The 21033-nt window shown below is 40.2% G+C and overlaps 3 protein-coding genes across 11 annotated transcripts; all 3 read left to right on the top strand.

Annotated features, from left to right (window-relative positions):
* Window positions 1-27: 27 nt before the first annotated feature.
* Window positions 28-1477, top strand: LOC124315564 (tRNA (guanine-N(7)-)-methyltransferase-like). The gene is made up of 6 exons (XM_046781332.1): window positions 28-178; window positions 247-365; window positions 435-588; window positions 652-796; window positions 860-961; window positions 1023-1477. Exons 1-6 carry the CDS (start codon window positions 102-104, stop codon window positions 1158-1160), a joined length of 735 nt encoding a protein of 244 aa, XP_046637288.1. The 5' UTR covers window positions 28-101; the 3' UTR covers window positions 1161-1477.
* A 768-nt stretch (window positions 1478-2245) lies between these two features.
* Window positions 2246-13637, top strand: LOC124315142 (dynamin-like). Of its 8 annotated transcripts, none has more exons than XM_046780594.1 (16): window positions 2246-2696; window positions 2763-2836; window positions 2903-3052; window positions 4475-4678; window positions 5483-5796; window positions 5960-6048; window positions 6164-6509; window positions 6654-6811; window positions 7195-7218; window positions 7740-7908; window positions 7994-8116; window positions 8199-8369; window positions 8438-8596; window positions 8670-8854; window positions 9172-9414; window positions 10650-12249. In XM_046780594.1, exons 1-16 carry the CDS (start codon window positions 2533-2535, stop codon window positions 10774-10776), a joined length of 2700 nt encoding a protein of 899 aa, XP_046636550.1. In that variant the 5' UTR covers window positions 2246-2532; the 3' UTR covers window positions 10777-12249. The 8 variants fall into 8 exon arrangements, with proteins under 8 accessions (XP_046636550.1, XP_046636554.1, XP_046636555.1 ...); XM_046780599.1 differs by lacking the exons at window positions 4475-4678; window positions 10650-12249 and adding exons at window positions 4887-5090; window positions 12519-13637 and having other exon boundaries at window positions 2248-2696; XM_046780596.1 differs by lacking the exon at window positions 4475-4678 and adding an exon at window positions 4887-5090 and having other exon boundaries at window positions 2248-2696; window positions 8670-8833.
* Window positions 13638-14579: 942 nt separating this feature from the next.
* LOC124315173 (choline transporter-like protein 2) lies at window positions 14580-19412 on the top strand. Of its 2 annotated transcripts, none has more exons than XM_046780653.1 (12): window positions 14580-14951; window positions 15650-15766; window positions 15966-16129; window positions 16200-16380; window positions 16904-17049; window positions 17213-17378; window positions 17449-17683; window positions 17756-17936; window positions 18001-18275; window positions 18346-18498; window positions 18561-18928; window positions 18997-19412. In XM_046780653.1, exons 1-12 carry the CDS (start codon window positions 14939-14941, stop codon window positions 19089-19091), a joined length of 2094 nt encoding a protein of 697 aa, XP_046636609.1. In that variant the 5' UTR covers window positions 14580-14938; the 3' UTR covers window positions 19092-19412. The 2 variants fall into 2 exon arrangements, with proteins under 2 accessions (XP_046636609.1, XP_046636610.1); XM_046780654.1 differs by lacking the exon at window positions 16904-17049 and adding an exon at window positions 16524-16663.
* Window positions 19413-21033: the final 1621 nt, after the last annotated feature.

Genomic DNA, 21033 nt, shown 5'->3' with positions numbered 1-21033 from the left:
ATTTCGTAATTTTGACTGCTTTTACAATTTCGTCTGCTCTTCTTCGAATACAATCCCGCCGTTTATGAGATTCCGGCACGTGGAACTCGAAAACAGCAAAAATGGCTAGCTTACCACAGAAAAAATATTATCGACAAAGAGCACACTCCAATCCTATCGCAGATCACTGTTTTGACTAGTGAGTATCTTATTTCCAGTTTTCGATTTATCAATTAGTCATTTTCTAACCCAATTTGTCGTTTGAAGTCCTGTCTCTCCCAATGACATGAAATGGGATGAGCTCTATCCTACATTTAGCAAAGATGGAATAATGAAACACAAAGTTCAGTTTGCTGATATTGGATGTGGCTATGGCGGTTTATTAAGTATTTTTATCACATTTTGCCAATAAAAAATGTGGAAAATTAATTTTGTGTTTTTTTTTTTTTCAACAGTATCATTATCTTCGTTGTTTCCAGAGACTTTGATGTTAGGAATGGAGATTCGTTTGAAAGTTTCAGAATATGTCCAGGATCGCATAAAGGCTTTGAGGATTTTGCATCCAGGTGATTACGGAAATGTTGCCTGTTTAAGAAGCAATGCCATGAAGTACTTACATTTGTTCTGTTCATTTACTTGGGCATGTTTGCTTAATTTATTCTATGCTACTAGGTACCTCCCTTGCTTTTTCGATAAAGGACAATTGACAAAAATGTTTTTCCTCTTCCCTGATCCTCATTTTAAGAAGGCCAAACACAAGTGGCGTATTATCAATGACACTCTCTTAGCTGAATATGCCTATGTTTTGGCTGAAGGGGTAAGGCTGTTCTTTAGCTACTTGATGTAGATATCTTGTGTGATTAATTAAATTTTACTTTAGGGTTTGGTTTACACAATTACTGATGTTAAAGATCTTCATGAATGGATGGTTATGCATCTAGACCAACATCCATTATTTAAGAGACTAACCCAGGAAGAGCTGGTTAGTTATACTTTATTAATTAAACAACTATAAAAATAACAAATTCATTTTGCGGTATCAGGATCAAGACATTGTAGTTCCAAAACTGTACGAATCAACGGAGGAGGGCAAAAAAGTCACGCGAAATAGTGGTGATAAATTTCTTGCTGTATTCAGAAGAATTCCTGATCCATTTGTACTCGAAGAAAACAAGTGCTAATGTATACAAATTTGTTTGCCGGTTCCCTGCTCGTCACTTTTATTGCTCCCAATTGAACTGTTTGCTGGAATTCACATAATCAACCAGCTTTAAGCTGCCATTAAAAACAGGTGACCCACGTTTTATGTATGCATCGCCCATGCGCAGAACAGACAAATTTTCCAAGATCAATAGTTGTTGACAAAGAACTCATAAGGTATGTACGGTATTTTGTAACGTAAAAAGGAACGCGCGCAAACGTGTCAAATGACGAAGAAGGATGGGCACTTTGAATTAAAGTTTCATGGAAATAAATTTAACATTCTTTTTTTTGGCAATCCATTTGTAGATCTGTTTGACAGAAGGGTATTTTATGAATGATTTCCTGATTTGTAATGTTTCTAGTTTTCAAAGGGATTAACTTGTATCTTTTTGTGAAGCTTGAGATCTTATTGATTCATTTTCTCATACGATCGATACGTTCAATAATCTGAACTTCATAGAGGAAAAAAAAATCGTGTTAAGTTTCCGTCGTCTACGTATCGACCATGTGTCAGCTGACGATTTCATGGGAAGTAAAAGAACGTGGAAAGAAAACGTCCCTCTCCATCCTTTCAACTTATTTTTATTCGTGTTGAATACCATTTTGTAAAAATCTTAATCGAATTAGGCGCGTAGGAATTCTGCGACGCTGTGAAAATGGGATGGGTTAAAACTCGGGGAGCGTGGCATAAATGTAATTTCACTAAGCCGACTAAGTGACTAAGACGAGATTGCATCACTGATAGTGATGTTTATTGTTATGGGATGTGAAATCCTAGCAGGCGGTAGATGAAAGAATGTATAAAGAAAGAATATTCCGATGAAAATTTATGGTGCGCATCAGCGTGACCCATTTGTGCTGCGTAATATGATTTCCTGCAGTTTTATTTTGTTTGAAATATTTAAACACTTGACGGATGGGAAACACTTGAATATGTTCGGCTCCGGTCCGACGGCTTTTCGTCTTATAGAAATTTCTTCGATCCCCGAGTCAATATTGGGACACTTTACGATGCGGTTGTGCAATCGGCCGCTGTGTGGCGTATCTCACAGTCTATGCAGCCATGTTGAGTTGGCTGGCCATATTCGAGCCAGTTCGTGCTAAGAGAGACGGTGCTGGTGCTCTCTCTCCAACCGCTGTCATTCTCTACCCAACGTCAAACACGGTTCCACCGACAGTATTGTGGCTGAAAAAAGATTAACCAACTCCCTGAAAGTCTTCTTGTGTTTTTCTGTGAATTTCGTTTCATTGTGCAATCCTCTCTGTGGTCCGCCATAGTGGGGAAGTTCCCGACTGGTCCGAGAGTTCTTTTTGTAACGTTAGGCTCGACCGTCGAAAACACCATCGAAAATGTCAGGCAATCAGGGAATGGAATCCCTTATTCCTCTCGTGAATAAATTGCAAGATGCCTTCACTTCGTTGGGGGTGCAAATGTCTCTTGACCTACCCCAAATTGCTGTTGTGGGTGGTCAAAGTGCAGGAAAAAGCTCTGTGCTGGAAAATTTTGTCGGCAGGTGGGATTAATTTCGAGAAACCTCCCCTTTGTTTTCTCATAACTCATTGTTTTTTCACTTGTGCAGGGATTTCCTACCTCGTGGCTCTGGCATTGTCACTCGACGTCCCCTTATCTTGCAGCTGATCAACTCTCCTCAGGGTAAGTAACTTGGCAAATGTAATACATGATGTATGTGAGTAATGATCAATATGTTTGAACTTTCAGAATATGGAGAGTTTTTGCACTGCAAAGGAAAGATCTTTGCTGACTTTGATGAGATTCGTAAGGAAATTGAGGCAGACACTGACCGATTAACTGGTACCAACAAAGGAATATCCAACTTGCCCATCAATTTGAGAGTATACTCTCCTCACGGTAAACCAATTTTACTTCACAAGTCCAACTTTACTTACAGAGAAGTTTAGAGTTTGATAATGGTTATTTATTTAAGAATTTAAAATGTCACACAATTGAACTAGACTTTGGGAGGGTTTAACGGCGTTATTAAAACACCATTACAAGTAATGGTGGTGGCCAAAACATGTCGCCGAGTTCTTTCCCTTGTCTAAATCTTCCGACCCATCACTACTCACACTGGAGTATACGTCCACATATAGAAAAGTGTGCAGTCCCGAGCATTGCTCGGGATGAACGGATCAATACCTCCTGCCCGCTGCGAGAGATTGGCACTAAACAAAAAAGGAAAAATAAGGAACCCCCCTCGTTGGTCGACCACATTTCCATGATTCTTGCATCATCGATCATTCTCTCTTATGTAGCCAAAGAACCGCCTCATCACCCCCCGTCCGACTAGGCTCCCCACGACGACTTGATCGACAGACTAAATAGTTGAGAGAGTAATTAGATTGGGTACCACCTAGAGGGGAAGCCTCCCGTCGACTCAACACACTCGTATGAATGAATCCAGCCATTGCTCGGCCGATACGACAACCGGAGTAGCATTTGAAATAGCCATTGAAAATGTTAAACTTGAGTATTGTAGACTGGTGGGTTTTTCCGGGAAAAAACCCCCAAATTCTGTGTGTCTTCCGTCTCGAGGGTATACGCGGTTTTGTATGTATCGTGTATGTGCGCGCAAAAGAGGGGTCCTCTCAACTGTGGGAGGATCGAGGCTGGTCTGATCGATACGGCCGTTTGCCGTCTCCTAGGAAGAGAATGAGCAGGAAAAAAGGGAGAAATAACGTAAGAGTTTTTCTTTTCTCGTGCAGCACCACTCACAACAACAAAAAAGAAGAAGAAGAAAGATTACTCTTATTCAGATGCTGCTACACTCGCTCATCACACCGTAGTTCCGTTGTGGATGGGTCGCCATGTTGTGTCGATGCCTCTACAAGAAAAACTTTTCTCTCTTTTTTTCCAAGGAATTCGCATAAGTTTTTCCCTTTTTTTTGGCGCCATTGACAATCAATAGGAAGAGAAGCTGAGTCTTCTGGTCGATATTAACCTCAAGAGAGCAAAAGGGAACAGATGGGATGAAAGAAGGAAAACAAATTGAGGATAAGACTCACACAAAAGTTTTTGCTCTTTTTGTCTCTCCTTACCGAAAGATGTCTTATCTAGGCCGGTTATAGTGGAACGAATATTTGATCTGGTAAACTGACCTCTTGAGGCACGCACAGTCCGAGCGCTTCCCCCCCGCAATATAATGTAATAAAAGAATGCCATTGACCGGAATCTTCTTACGAGCCATTCGTGTGTTTTTTGTTTTTTTTCGAGGGCTTTTTTAATAATAAAATAACTCCCACAAACTCACGACTGTTGCGTGTGTGTATGTAGTGCTGAACATCACCCTGATCGACTTGCCCGGTCTGACCAAGATCGCTGTTGGCGATCAGCCTTTGGACATCGAGGCTCAAATCCGAGACATGATTTTTCAATTCATCACCAAGGAGACTTGCCTTATCCTGGCAGTCACTCCTGCCAACATTGATTTGGCTAATTCGGATGCCTTGAAATTGGCCAAGGAAGTGGATCCCGATGGTATTTCACATTGCGAAATTATCAGCACGAATACTTGGCAGCTTCTGTATTTATGAATGGGCCCCCCTCGTGTAAATAGGCTTGGCGTGTGTGTGTGGGTTCTTTTTTTAGTTAGTTATGTAATGAATGATTATCGCATGTCAAGAGTTTCTTTTTTATTATTTTTATTTTATTTTGTTTTTTCCCGCTTTTTGTTTTCGTGTTGTAGTTCTTAATTTGACCCTGATTGATTTGCCTGGCTTGACGAAAATTGCCGTCGGTGACCAACCTATCGACATTGAGATGCAAATACGTAGCATGATCCTCACCTATATCACAAAATCTAGTTGCCTCATCCTGGCTGTTACCCCTGCCAACATTGATTTGGCCAATTCGGATGCTTTGAAACTGGCCAAAGAAGTAGATCCTGCAGGTATAAAAATAATAAATTGTACTTTCTGCTCCTCTACCCTTTTTTAAAAAGGTCGCAGGCACGTGAGTTGCTTCCTGATTCGTGTTTTATTGCTTGTATATTTCCCTGTCTTGACATTCCAATTTCCTTTGACTTTTGACGTGAAAGAAAATCGTGCCAGGCAATTTTATATCTCAATTGGGAAAGATCCCTGTTAAACCTTGAACGCAATCTCCACGGCACCATTTTCTTTGATGACTCCCCGATACTTGCATTTTTAAACCTGCTTAAAGGATTGCCACTATCGATCCGTCGACCGAAACGGAGAGAGGATTTTCTCTGGTTCGATCGATGTCTGGATGGTGTTGGTTATTTTATCCAGAATGTTTCGTTAACGCGCTGTTGTTGCACAGGTTTGCGAACAATTGGTGTCATCACCAAGCTGGATTTGATGGACGAAGGAACGGATGCTCGAGACATTTTGGAGAACAAGCTGCTGCCGTTGCGGCGCGGCTACGTCGGTGTGGTCAACCGTAGCCAAAAGGATATCGACGGACGCAAAGACATTAAAGTGGCTGTAGCGGCCGAGCGCAAATTCTTCCTCGGCCACCCATCCTACCGCCATATGGCCGAGAGAATGGGAACGCCCTACCTTCAACGTGTTCTCAATCAGCAGCTCACTAACCACATCCGTGAAACGTTGCCAGGATTGAGAGACCGTCTCCAGGTCTGTTGTTGTTGTTGTTGTCGTCACAGGGAATGAATGGGATGAGAATGCGTGGTGGGCAATAATAATGGCATTTGAAATGGGATCAGCAGGATGTTGACAACAGATGAGAAATTCTTTAACGCTTTTTGGTTTGTCATCTTTTTTTAATTTCGCCGTGTAGAAACAATTGCTGAGCATGGAGAAGGAAGTGGAACAGTTCAAACACTTTCGTCCCGACGACCCGAGCATCAAGACGAAAGCCATGCTACAGTAAGCCAGCGGAATTGATTCCATTGTTGTGTTTTTATTTTCTATCTCTTGTCACCACACCGGTTTGTTGTTGTTGTTGTCAACTCACGGCTCTGTGGTTCGTGTCGCATTTCAGGATGATCCAGCAGCTCCAGTCGGATTTCGAGCGGGCCATCGAAGGTTCTGGCACGGCCAATATTAACACGATGGAACTGTCTGGCGGTGCCAAGATCAACCGCTTGTTCCATGAGCGTTTCCCATTCGAAATTGTCAAGATGGAGTTTGACGAGAAAGAGTTGCGCCGCGAAATTGCGTTCGCCATCCGCAACATCCACGGTATTCGCGTCGGTCTCTTCACTCCCGATCTTGCCTTTGAGGCCATCGTCAAGAAGCAGATATCCCGCCTAAAGGAACCTTCCCTCAAGTGTATCGATTTGGTCGTCGCCGAGTTGACTAACGTCGTCCGCTTCTGCGCCGAAAAGGTTAGACATGTACACTTACCGATCAGTTGGGGGAATCATGCCGGTTCTATTTTGTTTGTGTGTTTATTTACGGGTTGACTCTGTGGGAAGTCTGGGTCGGCTATGCTATTGATATTAACGACCTCTCATTTCCTGGACAAACAGATGAACCGTTATCCACGACTACGCGAAGAAGCCGAGCGTATCATCACGACACAAATTCGCGAGCGTGAGCAGCGATGCAAGGACCAGATCATTCTCCTCAACGAGTGCGAGTTGGCTTACATGAACACCAACCACGAGGACTTTATCGGATTCGCAAAGTATAAAATCAGCCGTTCTAATTTCTAGATATTATAATTGAGAATTATAGATATAATTAGGTGATTTAGAGTTTAGTAATGAACAAGTTATGCCAGCACAGCTGACCTCTCTTCTGCCTTTTTAAGTTAACTTTTTGTTAACTTTTTTTTATTTATTTTTATTGCTTTACCTTCCATTAAATTTCTATACAACAGCTTTAGATGACTGCACTTATGTTTCCTTTCTTTATACAGAGATTTTTTTTTGTTTTTCTTTTTGTGTGTTTTTGTTTTGTTTTTGATTTTTTTTTTCTTTACCATTTTCCAAAATATTTCTTTCTTCTCTCCATAAATGTTTTGTGATTGTTCTGACGACTTTTACTTTGGCTTTGATGCGTTGGCAGAGCGGAGAGCATCTCTATGACACGGTACGTGATGCCAGTTGACGACTGCTGTAAAAACATTTTTTCGTTTTGTTTTTTGGATTTCACTTCTTTTTCCAACTTTTTTTGGTTTTACTTTTTCTACTTTGCTTTTAAAAAAAAATCATCGCATTCAATTAGCTGCTCTGCCTTCGCATTCCACTTGTTTTTAGACTCTTAGACTTTTAATTTGTTTCTTTTTACCGACAAATTAACGCACTAATGAGCGTACAATCTTCACTGCATTTGTATTCATTTAGCCAGTAGTTGACGTTGGAACCAATGAATCACTATCCTTTTCTATTATTTGGATTGAATTCCTTCTATTCTTTCTTTAGCATTGCTGAATACGTAGTGTGACATCTATTATTTTCACTAACTCTAAAATCATTTCCATTACTGATACGTTTGTATCCTCCCTCTGCTACTTGTTTAATTCCGATTGATGGAATGCCATTGACGCAATTGTTTTTTCTAATGTTTCTCGAACGCATTTTGCTTTTTCTTTTTATCGCCTACTTTTATAGCGCCCAGCAGTCGTCGGAGAATGCCAGCAATACAGGACGAAAGCTTGGCAATCAAGTCATCCGCAAAGGCTACATGTCCATCTCCAATTTGGGCATCATGAAAGGCGGTTCGCGAGATTACTGGTTCGTTTTGAGCTCGGAGACCCTGTCGTGGTACAAAGACGACGAGGTATTTTGTTTCCGTTTGATCGATTTCCTTTCGGTTGTTGAATTTCTTCAAAAAATAAAAACATTCCATTTGTCATGGGTCGCAGGAGAAAGATAAGAAGTACATGCTGAATCTGGACGGTCTGAAGCTGCGTGATATCGAGCAAGGATTCATGTCTCGTCGGCATGCCATTGGCCTTTTCAATAAAGACGGTCGCAATGTGTACAAGGTTCGTAAATACTATTTGCATGTTCACTTTTTGGGGATTCCTTATTTAGTTTCATTCGTTTTCTTCCCCCCGATGTTCACAGGATTACAAGCAGCTGGACCTGAGTTGCGAGACTCAAGATGATGTCGATTCGTGGAAGGCTTCTTTCTTGCGTGCTGGTGTCTACCCCGAAAAGTTGTCTGATACCACCAACGGCGAAGATTCTGCTGATCGCGAGAATTCCGCTTCGATGGATCCCCAACTTGAGCGACAGGTAATAACGTGGAAAAAGAACTGGATGTGTTGAACGTGCGTGTGTAATCGTTCCCTTTTTGTGTCTAGGTTGAAACTATTCGTAATTTGGTCGATTCGTACATGAAAATCGTGACCAAGACCACGAGAGATTTGGTGCCCAAGACGATCATGCACTTAATGATCAACGATACCAAGGATTTTATCATGGCTGAGCTGCTGGCCAACCTCTACGCTACTGGCGACACGGTAAATTGAGTTGGAAATCTCCTTTGCCAAAGTCCGAAGATTAAAACTTTGTTATTGGATTATTTGCTTGCAGAACAACATGATGGAAGAGAGTGCCGAGGAGGCCGTCAAGCGAGAGGAAATGTTGCGAATCTACCACGCCTGTAAAGAAGCCCTGAAGATTATTGGTGACGTGTCGATGGCCACAGTTTCAACGCCCGTTCCTCCGCCCGTTAGGGGTGGCGACGACTACTTCAGGTCTGGACCTGATAATTCAAGGTTCATTATACAACACGAAAAAAAATATCACAAAACTGCCAAGAAGGCTATTCGTTCTTTTCTCTCTTTTTCTCTATCGCGTTGAATCTTTTTTCTTTTCTGGCTCGACGTCAAAATGTCGCATCCAATCTTTTTGAAACGGATCCAAGTTACGGCCCCGTCTACATATATATCTTCCGATTGGATAGATTTGATGTCTCCAATCGATCCTCCTTTTTTCTTATTCATTTCTTTCTTCGTACAATTTTCGTGCATTCAATTCACAAAAGATGTCCAAAGGAAAGTTTTTCATTTGTATTTCTTTTTTGTGTTATTAGTATCGGTCAGCGAGTGTCACCACCGTCTCCTGGCGGTCCTAACCGTCGTCCAATGAGTGGAGTCGCTCCAGCTCCCGCTCCTGGTCCGGGATCATCGGTCAGCCGAGCTCCACCGGCTCCTCCGGTGACTGGCCGCCCCGCACCGGCCGTACCTAATCGCCCTGGAGATGCAACCGGAAGGGCCCCACCGGCACCACCTTCGCGTCCCGGCGGAACTGCGCTCCCACCGCCACTTGTGCCAACGTAAGTCACCCCCCTCATCAAAATCCTAATTAGATTTATTGTTATTATCATTAAGTAGGTAGATCTGTGAATCAAATTTAATTACTAACTGCCCTTTAACTATATAAAATCAGTTCTTTCAAGTATTTCTCTTCTCGCCTGTATAAGATACTTGATAGAGTGAGTATCTTGTTGAATTGTTTTTAAATGTGCAGTAGAGAAATACTTGGGAAAGTAATTGGACAAACGCATTAGTAGTAGCCGGGGACAAAAGGGGAGGTGGGAAGTGGGTGTTGGCGGTATGTTTTGTGTGTTTGCTTTGAAACTCGGGTGAATTTATTAATTCGTGTGCGTGTCTCTTGTCATCTTGACTTGGTATTTTAACAAGGAAGAAGCGAATTATGTTGACTAACTATATACTATGAAGCCAGAAGTGTGTGTGTGTGCATTCACGAGCTGGAGAATAGGAGAGCTTTTTTTCTTTTTTTTTAAAAAAAAGGAAATGTGTGTGATAGTTTAAATTTCTTTGTAGTCACGAAAGCCCCAAAAATTGAACGCCACCAATTTCCTTGTTGGTATCCATTTTTTTTTTTGTCTTTTTCATATTGCAGTCGGCGCACGTAAAAAGAAAACAAACGAGAAAGTGAACAAACTAATAAAACAGAGAGAGAAAATTCTCCCCTCCCGAGAAAAACGGTTATTCATGTATCACATTCGTCACACGCTAGAAAAAAAAAAACCCCTCTTCATCATCCAGTCACACACACACACACACACACGTGCACTCTCTGGAGAGAAATAGAAAAAAATTAGAAAGAAAGAAAAGAATTGGACAAAACTTTTGTTTTGTGTATTTGTTTTTATAAATTCCCAAGAAATTTATTATTGTACCGCCTGTTTTTTGTCGTTCGACTTTTCTTTCTTTCTCTTTTTTTGAATCCATCAATGCGGTCGGATGGTCTTATAGCTTCTCCTTACTAAAAAAATAAATGCTAATGTTGTGTGCACTCGATCTATGTACGTTGTTTGTATGCTCCCCATCTCTCTCTCTCTCTACTTTTTGCTTTTGGGTTTATTTTCTGGGGTCATTTGAACTCGTTTTTTTGTTTTTCCTTTTTTACTTTTGTTTTTTCTTCGATCCATATGCAAAAAACAAAACAAACATCCGTATCGTGTGTGTGTGTGTGTGTGTGTGTAAAAATCCCGAAATAATGTAATACCGAAATATCCTGAAACACAACCAAACCAAAACACAGGCGAGGAGTAGGAGGAGGTTCCCAGCAGCCCGGCATCGTCTTACCGCAGCGCGTCCAGCAAGCAGTAGTCAACGTCGCCGTCAATGAAATGGTCGGCGCTCTCGGGAAGCAGTTTAAATTCAATTAGAAACAAAAATCAAACAGGATCTGATATGATCACACAAACAAATTTGAAACGAATCATCAAATAATACCCACACCCTCCTTCCTCTCCTCTTTCCCGAAACATTCCGTTACTGTATCTCCTCCTGTCTAGAAAAAAGAATTTGTTGTGTCGATTCAAAAGTCGAGAAAAACAAAAAACTCCCAAACAAATTTAAACGAAAACGTTTTGTGTTTGAATTTTCGCTGCCTCTCCCACACGTTCGTTTTCTCTTGTTATCTTTCTCTCTCACACTACTCTTTCTAGAACAAAGAAATGTTCACTACGTAACTGTAGTCGAATAGCACTACGTCGTATTGCTGTTAAATCTCAACCGCGTCGATTTCTATATCAATATCAGTGGCCGTCAGCGAAAGAAATTTGATCAAACCGAAAAAAACTAAAGAATTCAGTCGGACTGGTGAGAAAAGTCCTTAAAAAATTATAAAAGAACCTTTAGGCCATGTTATTGTTTCTTGTTTTTCCATTCATCCTCCTTTGAAAAACACAAACTTAACGTTCTAAAAGTTAATAATAATAAAAAAGTTTGATGTGGTTTCAAAAAAGAATCCGAATAGTAAATTTGTTTTTTCCATTATTTGCTTGGGATCCGATTCCATATTTGAAAAGAGTTGTTTGTTAATTAGATCATCTCTGTCTCTAAATCACTCCTAATTGGCTCTTGGGTTTGTTTTCACAGCACTTGCGTCTAACACACAGTTTGTTTATTGCGTCGTTTCCTTAATGATATATATACATACGAGAAACTATGTCCATATATCCTACCCCCCCAAAAAAAAATTCACGTTGATGTTTGTCTTCGGAAATGTTTTTAGTGCCGACACGCTATACTATACTGTCGTAGTCCAGTTAATAGTACACGAAAAAAAAAATTGTGTGTTACCCAGATTGATGTTATACCAAAATCGAAGAAGAAGAAAATAAGAGCCAGGGAAACGATTAGCAAAGAAATTAAAAAGCAGACAGATTGACTAAATAAATAATGAAAGAGAGAGTTAAGGACACACCGCCTCGTCCCCACAGTTATCATCAATATACACCATTTCTGTTCCCCCGAAAAACAAAATAGTTTTGTACAGTAGTGTTTTTTTATGCTTTCCCTTTCAAATCAAACGGGTTCAATTCATTCGAGAGAAAACGAACATGTCAAATGAACGGAAACAAAATTCCCAAATCCGATTTTTGTTGTTACGAAAGATCTTTTTTTCTTCTTTTCTCTGATTTCTTGTTTTATACATATTATATTATCATTACAGGGGGAATTTGTGTGTGTGTGTGTTTGTACGATGCTTGGGGCCCATCATCTCCACAAAAAAAGGAAACAAAAATATGTGTCTATCTCTCCCTTATTTACTTTCATCATTCCCTTTTAAACCTGAATCTCTCCGAGCTAAACTCTCGAATCCATTTACCGAATACAATTTGTTGAAAATTCAACTTTGGCTAAACCTTGGGTGGTTCATCAAATTTACCTTTTGCTTGCTACTGGTGGCCGATTCAATTTTCAAATTTACATTTTTTCTCTACTAACCTTTTTTCCCCTTTGCCTGATTTATGCTTTTATTTAGTGGAATTTCGTAGAATTTAATTTGCTAATTTTTCTAGATTTATTTTTTGATTATTATTGAATTTTATTTGTTGATATTTATTATTTATTTGTTTTTTTTCCCCCGTTGTTTATTTATTTATTTATCGATTACGTTTAGGAGACCCATGCCGAGCGTACCGCCGCGGCTACCGGATCGACCTCAAATTCCCGGCCGACCTTACTATCACTAGTCCCGAATCTTAATTTTTTTTTTGACAACGGCAGCAACCTCTACCCCCCTCAACTCTATAAATAATTCTGATGCAACGGCAATTGTGTCTCCCAGCATATAACGATGATCTGTACAGAAACCCAGTAAACTATCTTATAATGAACAAGGGGGGAAATGAAGTAGAAAATACTAAGCACAAATTAATAGCAACCTGAATTTTCAAAAGTCATTATTCGGTTGTGAATTTTGTTGTCATTTTTCTTTTCTTTTTTTTTTCAAGGAAAAAGAGAAGAAAAATAAATGTTTGGGTAAATCCTGAAATCGACGTCAAAGAAATAAGCCGGCAACCAAAATAAAAAAAGATAAAATTGGGGAATAATAATTGTTTTATTAATCCCCAGATTTTGTCTTCATTTATAATGACCAAAATATACATAAAACGTTTTAGGCAAGTTCTTAATACGGTTCACGGTTCCATGCTAAATGTGCTAGCACATTCCAGTCAAATCCTTCCATTCTTGTAATTTGAGATGATATCCCCATAGCTGCAATAACTCCTTAATTTTTTCCCCTTTCCCCAAATAGATTACACACACACACATCCATTCATCTGATGATTTGATCATGTTTCATATCCCCCTTTTTCTTTTATTCTAAAGCAATTTGGCTGCGAATCGCCCGGAATGGTGTACACAGGGTTTGACTGGAACAAAGTGTGTTGTTGTTATTGTATACGTTCAGCTAACAACGACTTGTTAACAGCTCCTGTCATAACATCGTTATTTCTTCACAAAGAAAAAACAAACAAAATTGAAGATTTAGCACCACACACACAAAGTTTCATCCATCGATGACATATTTTCCCTCAACCCAAATAATTTTTCACGTGTTAGGTATATTCGAGTAACCCAGAGTGTGTTCCATTTTCTTAATTTCTTAGCAATTTGATGCTTGTTTAGTTGATTAACTAGCAGATGACAGCACCCACGTCCATTTCGCCCTCTCACTTTGTATAGTTTTCTTTTTCCTTTGCTATTTACCAATACAATTCAGTCTTTGTGTCGTAGTGATTATTCTTTTTGCACAGCACGTAATCCATAATACCACTTTCATGGGCTGTCAAAAATTGTTTTGTTGATTCTCGTCACCATGACAACAATGGTGGCAATGAAGGCCGAGTTCGTTCAGTCTAACCGGAATAAACTCTAATGAGGCAACCATAATTGAGCCTACGCTGATGTTGTAAAACAAAATTTCTATCCCAACTGTATGAGAATATGCCGTGTATTACAAATATGTACTCGCTGCGGCGTCTAATAACATATCTAATAACATTCATATCCAAAAGCCCCTCGTCCTACATGTCCCGGTTCCAAACATTGCAAAACCAACGATAAGGGCATCATGGCGTACACACACACACATGTTTTATGGGCTTTGTAAGTACAGCAATAAAAAACTTCATGCCGGGGAAAAAGTACCGACATCTAGTCCTAAGGAATATGACGCCATTCAATTCATTGCGTCTAGAGTTTCCTTCGTCGCCAGCACGATTGCACAACAACAACAAAACCAGACGTCATTTGAATATTGGCACTGCAAATGGAAATCATTCGAGATTTTGTTTTTCATTCCCAGTTGTTGAAGCACGTGCCAACGTTGGGTGGCACATTGTGAAATATCAAACTCGTTCGTAAAAACGTAATCAATTTGATCAAAGTCTGTGTGTGTAAATCATTCGCGAAAAAAGATGTTTGGCAAAGTTTGCAAACGGGGATTTTGGTGAAAGTTTTCATCCCAAAGTTTGCAGCAATAAACTTTTGCTCAATAGACCGTGAAAAATTGAAACATTTAAAGTTTCTAAATCACAACTTCCTTCCTGGAAATAAAAAAAAGACGATTGTAAAAATAATTTTGTGTTTTTCCCCGTCCCCTCAAAAAAGTTTTGCATGTTTGACGCTAGTGTCGCAGTGGTCGGTAGCCGTATCTAGCCTTGAGGCATCACAACGTTGGCTCACAGTTGTTTTCCAACACACGAGCGAGAAAGACCTGTGCAAGTCGGTGTGTTTGTGTACAGAGATAAGTTTAGGAATTTCAGACAACATTTAACGAACAATTCTAGTGCAGACGACTCATTGAAATAAAGGCAGTTGAAAGTAAAGTTATTTGATTAAAGTTTGGAGAGTTCCAGTTGAACAGAAGTTGTGCTTGTGGTTTTCAATTAGGCAGGCTCAACTTTGTGGTCGCAATTAATCATTGCCATCTGCTGCTAGAGAGTCTGGGACGTGCTTGTTGAGTGATGAGTAATAGTTGGTGATCGGTTTAAATTCCACACAAGTACAGCTGCACCGCCAACATCCGCTTCAATGACTAAAGTTGGTAAGTACAAACGTTCTGAATAAATCCCACGAGAGACGACACACACCAAAGTATGTCAGTTGCAATGTATATTCCACCCACTCGTATTCCTTTGGGCAACACGAACTTGTTCGCAAAAAGACTCTTCTTTCTTTATTTCGGCCACGCTTTACGACCTAGAACAAGACGTAGATTTCTTTAGGGAAATGGGGCAGAGAGACTTTTATTTTAATTTGAGATTCCTTTCTTCTCTTTTCCCGTTGTCCGCCGAGCGGAAATGACGGCACGCGCTATACAAAGGCATTTTCAGACACACAAATAACCGGAAGAAATAGGAAAGCTGAGACTGCCATACTCTCTTCGCAGAGATTCCATCTCGCCCCTTTTTATTTTTTACGATTTCCTTTTCAAAGTAGAAAAAAGGGCAACTTTTTTTGTATCGATTTTACTGACTAGAGCTAATTGGACTCGCATTTTCTTCTTATAAAGAAAGAAAGAAGGAAGAGGACCTTTTCTTTTTCATCAAGTTACATGGGTCCTTGAGTTTGGGGCGTTATAGAGAGAGACGAACGATCGATACACACCCAGAATCTTGTTTTCTTCTAATCTCCTCCGGGCAAGGAATAATATGGAAACAGATGCCAGCATTATTTTTTATGTTTTTGCCAAATAACTTTTTCGTTGATCAATGTTTATTTTTTCTTGCCATTTTTCTGTAGAGGACCAATCCGGCATGGTCCATCGGGGACCTGTCAAAAACCGATCCTGCACAGACATTTTCTGTCTTATAATCTTCATTGCTTTCTTGGTCGGTTGGGGCATCATTGGATTCTACGGTAAGGAAAATAAAAAAAATCCGATAGATGTGGAACACATTTAAAAGTAACCTATGAAAATTTCAAAGTCCTATCACGTCATCCGGTAATCCGGTCTACTTTTTACCCAGAAAATCAGATACTATTGTTGTTGTTGTTGTTGCTTCTTTTGTCTCCTGTGTGTTGGTCCTGATCGATATTCTTTTTTCTTGGTTGTCAGGATTCACACTGGGCGATCCGCAACGCCTCCTCCATCCTACTGATAGCAATGGAAAAATTTGCGGTGTCGATGAGACAGTGAAGGATAAGCCCAACCTATTCTATTTTGATCTCACTCGATGCGCCGACCCCTCCATCTTCATAACCGGATGTCCCACTCCGCAAGTATATGGAAAGCTTACAAATATAGTCTGTTTCTCTTTATTTAACTAGCTATCGATTTGTCTCCCTGTAGGTCTGTGTCAAGTCGTGTCCAACTGAAAACTTTTTAGCCATTGCTTCAGCTGCCGAAAAAGGAGATGAGCTGATCAAACCCAAATTGAAATGCAAAGAGAACGTGACTCTCAGTCAGTTTAGCGTGAAACAACTCGTGGATCAAGGATTGTGCGCCAGTTATTACCTTCAAAGCGAGCCGAGTAAGTTCCTTTGGTTGGTATAAAAGTCTTGAAACGTAAAAATAATATTTAGTTGGGGGGAAACAAAATCCTTGTTTCTGTTTGGAGTCACGCCCATTTCCCTTCCTAAACGACCCTATGTAAAACGGTTTGTGTAAAAATAGTTGCTGGGCACTGTCTGCCAATTCTGACGGTCGATTTGAAGAAGGCTGCACCCCGTGCCAAAATTCAAATGCCGCTTGCATTGAAAGGAAAGGAAGATATGGTGGACCAAGCTGTGGTCACTCTTCTTGATTTGACCAAGGTTTGCAGTAAAAATCTTTCATCCTTCCATGGATAGTTTCACTATACCTTTCTGCGTACTAATTCACTATTTAATCTTTGGGCACTGCGCTGCTTTAGACGAAACTGCGACTATTCTCCCTGATCAAATGTTATTGAATGACTGCTTCCCAGCTCATAAAACTATTAGTTGCTTTTCACACGGCTTTTTTCTAACCAAGACTGTATCTTTGTGTCCCACTGTTATTTTCTAACTTGACAGTCGCCGGCAGATGTATTCCTTCGCTTACCAACATGACCACAGATTCTATAATCTTTTCGAATCCTGCTGTCCGTGAGGTTCCAATCCCGATAGAAGATATAGTCAACGGCACCATATTCTTAGCGCAGCTTTTGAGTGCTGGACAGGTAAAAAGAAAAACATTGGCTTTTTTTATTTTATTATTTTTGTCGGATGTGCCTTCGCTTTGATTCTGTGCTATTCGTTTATCTTCGTCTTGAATTAAAAGTAGAATTCCTTATTCTGCACATTCCTTTTGCTTTCCCTAATTGTTTAAATTTTTCTTCGCAGACATTCGATCGGATTTTTCAAGACTATTCCGAGACATGGTGGATTATATTGATCGGACTGGCCGTCTCTATGATAATATCTCTCTTCTGGATTGTTTTGATGAGATTCGCGGCTGGATTTATGGTCTGGTTGTCAATTTTGGCCATTCTAGCTCTTCAGGGATTTGGTAAGTTCTAATTTCTATCGTTTTTTAAAACCGTGCCTTATTAATCGATTCGTTTGGTTGTTTTTTTTAGGATTCTGGTATTGCTTTACGCGGTACACCGAGCTAAAGGAATTCCCGGGAGGCAATAATCAAACGCTGGCCCAAATCGCATTCACCACAAACCTGGGTACCTACTTGGAATTGAAGGAAACATGGCTGGCATTTGTCATAATCTTAGGCATTTCAATGGTTGTCATTGTGTTGATGCTAATCTTTTTGCGCAACCGAATTCGAATTGCCATTGCCCTCATCGGCCACGCCAGCAAGTAAGTTGAATCAACAGTTCAATGTCTTTTTTAATCGTCTTTTTTAATAACTTTTGCTTGTGATTTTTTTAGGGCTGTTGCTAGCCTCATGAGCACTTTAGTGTTCCCCATCTTCCCTTGGGTGTTCCAAGTGCTTGTGATTGGCTATTTCGGTGCAGTTGCTCTCTACGCGGCCTCGATAGGTAAATCCACGTTCAAGGTGGTGGGTCCGGACAACATGACGACAACCAACTGCAGTTGCACTTCAGTGATTGTAAGTTGAATTTCGACTGGAATAAATTAATCACAAGTCCTTATAAGTATTTGTTGGCATTTAGGATTCGGTGGGCACTTGCATCCCTCTCGGCTTCGAACAAATTTGTTCGGGTCAATGTCCTGGCGCCATTTGCAAATTCTTCGAGACGGGTGGAAACTTTTACGTGACTGTCCTTCAGATCTACAACCTTTTTGGTCTGTTTTGGGGTCTCTTCTTCGTTTCTGCTTTGTCTGAAATGGTGCTGGCAGGCGCCTTTGCCTCCTGGTACTGGGCATTCGACAAATCTCGCGACGTGCCATTCTACTCCTTGACCAACAGTTTCTTCAGGACCATTTTGTAATTTTACATTTTTCGTTTTTTTATTTGGTTCTCATTTTTTAACTATGTTTTTTTTTATGGCTTAAAGCTACCATATGGGTACCGTTGCCTTTGGCTCTCTGATCATCGCCATCATTCGTTCCGTCCGCGTTTTACTGGAATACCTCGACCGAAAAGTGCGTGAATACTCGGACACTTCCTGCAGCCGTGCCATGATGTGTCTATGCAAATGCTGTTTCTGGTAAGCATTTGTTCCCTAAATTAATTACTAAATCGTTAAAACATTCTGGGATTTATTTACAGGATGTTGGAAAAATTCATGCGATTTGTCAACCGCAACGCGTACGTACTGTGCGCCATTAATGGCACGGGTTTCTGCGAATCAGCTTCGGAGGCTTTCTCGCTTCTCTTACGTAACGTCGTTCGAGTCGCCGTCTTGGACAAAGTGACGGATTTCCTGTTGTTTATCGGCCGTCTCGTCATTGTCACATCTGTGGGCATACTGTCCTTTTATGTCTTCACCAACCGGATTCATTACATCAACGAATATCTGCCGCCCACCCACTACTACATGGTGCCAATTATCACCACCGTGTTGGGAGCCTACTTCATATCCGGTCTGTTTTTCAGCGTCTACGCTATGGCGATCGACACCATCTTTATCTGTTTTCGTAAGTTTTTTGTTGGTTAACTTTATTGCTCAATTCTTTCATACAATTTCTTTCTTTTTTATCGACAGTACAAGATACAGAAATGAACGACGGGTCGCCGGAAAAGCCGTTTTACATGTCCCAGGAGTTAATGGAAATTCTTGGTAAGAAGAACAAGTCGTAAGCGAAACCAGTTTTGTAACTTTTCTTCCTCCGTTTTTTTCGTTTCGTTTTAAAAATTCACATCGCATATTAATTTTTGCATAAAAAAATGTTTCCGAGTAAACTCGTGTTGATTGGGAGAAATGAGCACTGATGTATGCCTTTCTTCTGCCTTAAACTGTTGGCCCTGTGTTTTCCTTATTGTATTCTTCTATGGGCGAATTGTTTTGATACTGTTGTCGCCATATGTTTCATGAGATATCCGAAGTGCCATAATCTCCTGGTTGTTCTTTTGGTTCATTTTCACTCCCCGTCTTAAAATACAATCAAATTTTTTTGCCAAAGTTTGGTTAGTTAATGTACACTTCAAAGACTATTCATGATTCAATATCCGAAGCATTCATTTTAGTGGTTACCCTTATCCTGTAACATCCAACCAATTTTTGTTATTTATTTAGTTTCGCTTACTTTCTATAGTTAAGCAATCATACATTCCCATGTATTTTTTATTTCTCTTAGAACAGTTTGGGCGTGTTTGTCGTCGCCATATTCCACGTACTCTTCCAATTCAGTTCCGAAGCTTTTCAATATTTTCACTAAAAAACCGCCTAGTTCTTCGTCGTTTGGGTTACCAGCTGCTCTTTTGCATTTTTCTCTTTTCTCCGTGAAATTCTCATAGTTGGAAATATGACTTTTCGCCCTAGTAACACTGATACAAATTTAAAAAATTCAATTTTAATAAGTTTAACTTTAACAAGTTGACTTAAGCGCGCTCAGTCACTTTCCATCCATTAGATCCTCATGCTGTCAAAAGCCTAAAACTCATGGTTGAAGTCAACATGAAGTGGAATACAAATGTGCCGAGATAAGGTATTTCCCCATAACTGCTACTAGACCATTACAATTCAGATTTTCATGTAACATTGGTATTCTTGAACCATCTGATCTTTTCTGAATCTCAAAATTTTGGTGGCTTACCCTGCAACAGCATGTTTTTTGTTATGGCGCTGTTTCTACTTCTGTTTAGAAGGCCACCCAGCTGAAGGATAGGTACAGCTTTATTTCTCATAGGTAAATTTGTTATTAATGTAGAGAATTTCCTTGTCCCATTTCCACTTATAGAGTTTCAAAGACATGAAGAGTGTGAAGTGAGACCTGCCATGTATATGTACAATTGTACGTGTACCATATCTGTACATGAAAACATATATGTAATAGGAAACATTTTTATTTCTTTTTTAATCCATAGCCAATAATCATTTTATTCTTTCCAACAGATCTGCAAACACGAAGTTTATGAATTTCGTTCTTGTGGTCAATGGAGTTGGCGCCTTTTGCGACGTCTTGATATCAGTTTGGAATAATAGCTGGACTCTGGGGAATCCTCACTCATATTCGAGGTAACTTTGCAGTCAACATATGTGAGGAGTTTTCGATTCGTTGAAATTTTTCCATATCTTCGTTATGATTTTTGCATGCAAGTCAACCTGTAGACAGGTCGGCCAGTTTGTCCAGACAGGATGTCCTTCTCGCTTGAAGGTCAGGAGAAAAATTACGTAAAACTGAGGTTGGGTGAGAATGGCACGTGTTTCATCATTATCAAAGCAGGTGCAATAGCCGCAAGGCTAAGCCATTTGGTATTCATTTTGATTTTTGGTTTTTGTAGACCCATCCCCAGCAACGTCAACCTAAAGAAGGAAAGGCCAGTTTGCATTTCAATCGAAGGTCATGGAGATCATTACGTAAAACGTGTCATGCAGTGGTGTAGAGGTTGGGTGAGAACTGGAAGTTTTTCATCATTATCAAGAAGGTAAAATAACCGCAAGGCTTAAGAGGAAGGGTGAGAAAAAGTCGTATAAAAGGCGAGAGAAAAGTCGATATGGATCAGTCGAGCGAGTATCTCCGACACGGCAACAACTGCAGCCCACAATTTGTCACCAACTGCCTTCTTCATTGTACAACCA

The sequence above is a fragment of the Daphnia pulicaria genome, chromosome 11 (genome assembly GCF_021234035.1).
Source record: "Daphnia pulicaria isolate SC F1-1A chromosome 11, SC_F0-13Bv2, whole genome shotgun sequence".
NCBI classification, from domain to species: domain Eukaryota; kingdom Metazoa; phylum Arthropoda; class Branchiopoda; order Diplostraca; family Daphniidae; genus Daphnia; species Daphnia pulicaria.
This window is presented reverse-complemented; position numbering and strand designations above follow the sequence as displayed.

Bases quoted from the DNA above. Each gene is read 5' to 3' on its own strand.
- LOC124315564 (XM_046781332.1), top strand. From the start codon at position 102: ATGGCTAGCTTACCACAGAAAAAATATTATCGACAAAGAGCACACTCC. The intron at 366-434 runs GTATTTTTATCA...TTTTTTCAACAG, and splicing joins TGGCTATGGCGGTTTATTAA to TATCATTATCTTCGTTGTTT. The intron at 797-859 runs GTAAGGCTGTTC...ATTTTACTTTAG, and splicing joins CCTATGTTTTGGCTGAAGGG to GGTTTGGTTTACACAATTAC.
- LOC124315142 (XM_046780594.1), top strand. From the start codon at position 2,533: ATGTCAGGCAATCAGGGAATGGAATCCCTTATTCCTCTCGTGAATAAA. The intron at 7,219-7,739 runs GTACGTGATGCC...CTACTTTTATAG, and splicing joins GAGAGCATCTCTATGACACG to CGCCCAGCAGTCGTCGGAGA. The intron at 8,370-8,437 runs GTAATAACGTGG...TTTTGTGTCTAG, and splicing joins ATCCCCAACTTGAGCGACAG to GTTGAAACTATTCGTAATTT.
- LOC124315173 (XM_046780653.1), top strand. The intron at 16,381-16,903 runs GTAAGTTCCTTT...CTAACTTGACAG, and splicing joins TTACCTTCAAAGCGAGCCGA to TCGCCGGCAGATGTATTCCT. The intron at 17,684-17,755 runs GTAAGTTGAATC...TGATTTTTTTAG, and splicing joins CTCATCGGCCACGCCAGCAA to GGCTGTTGCTAGCCTCATGA.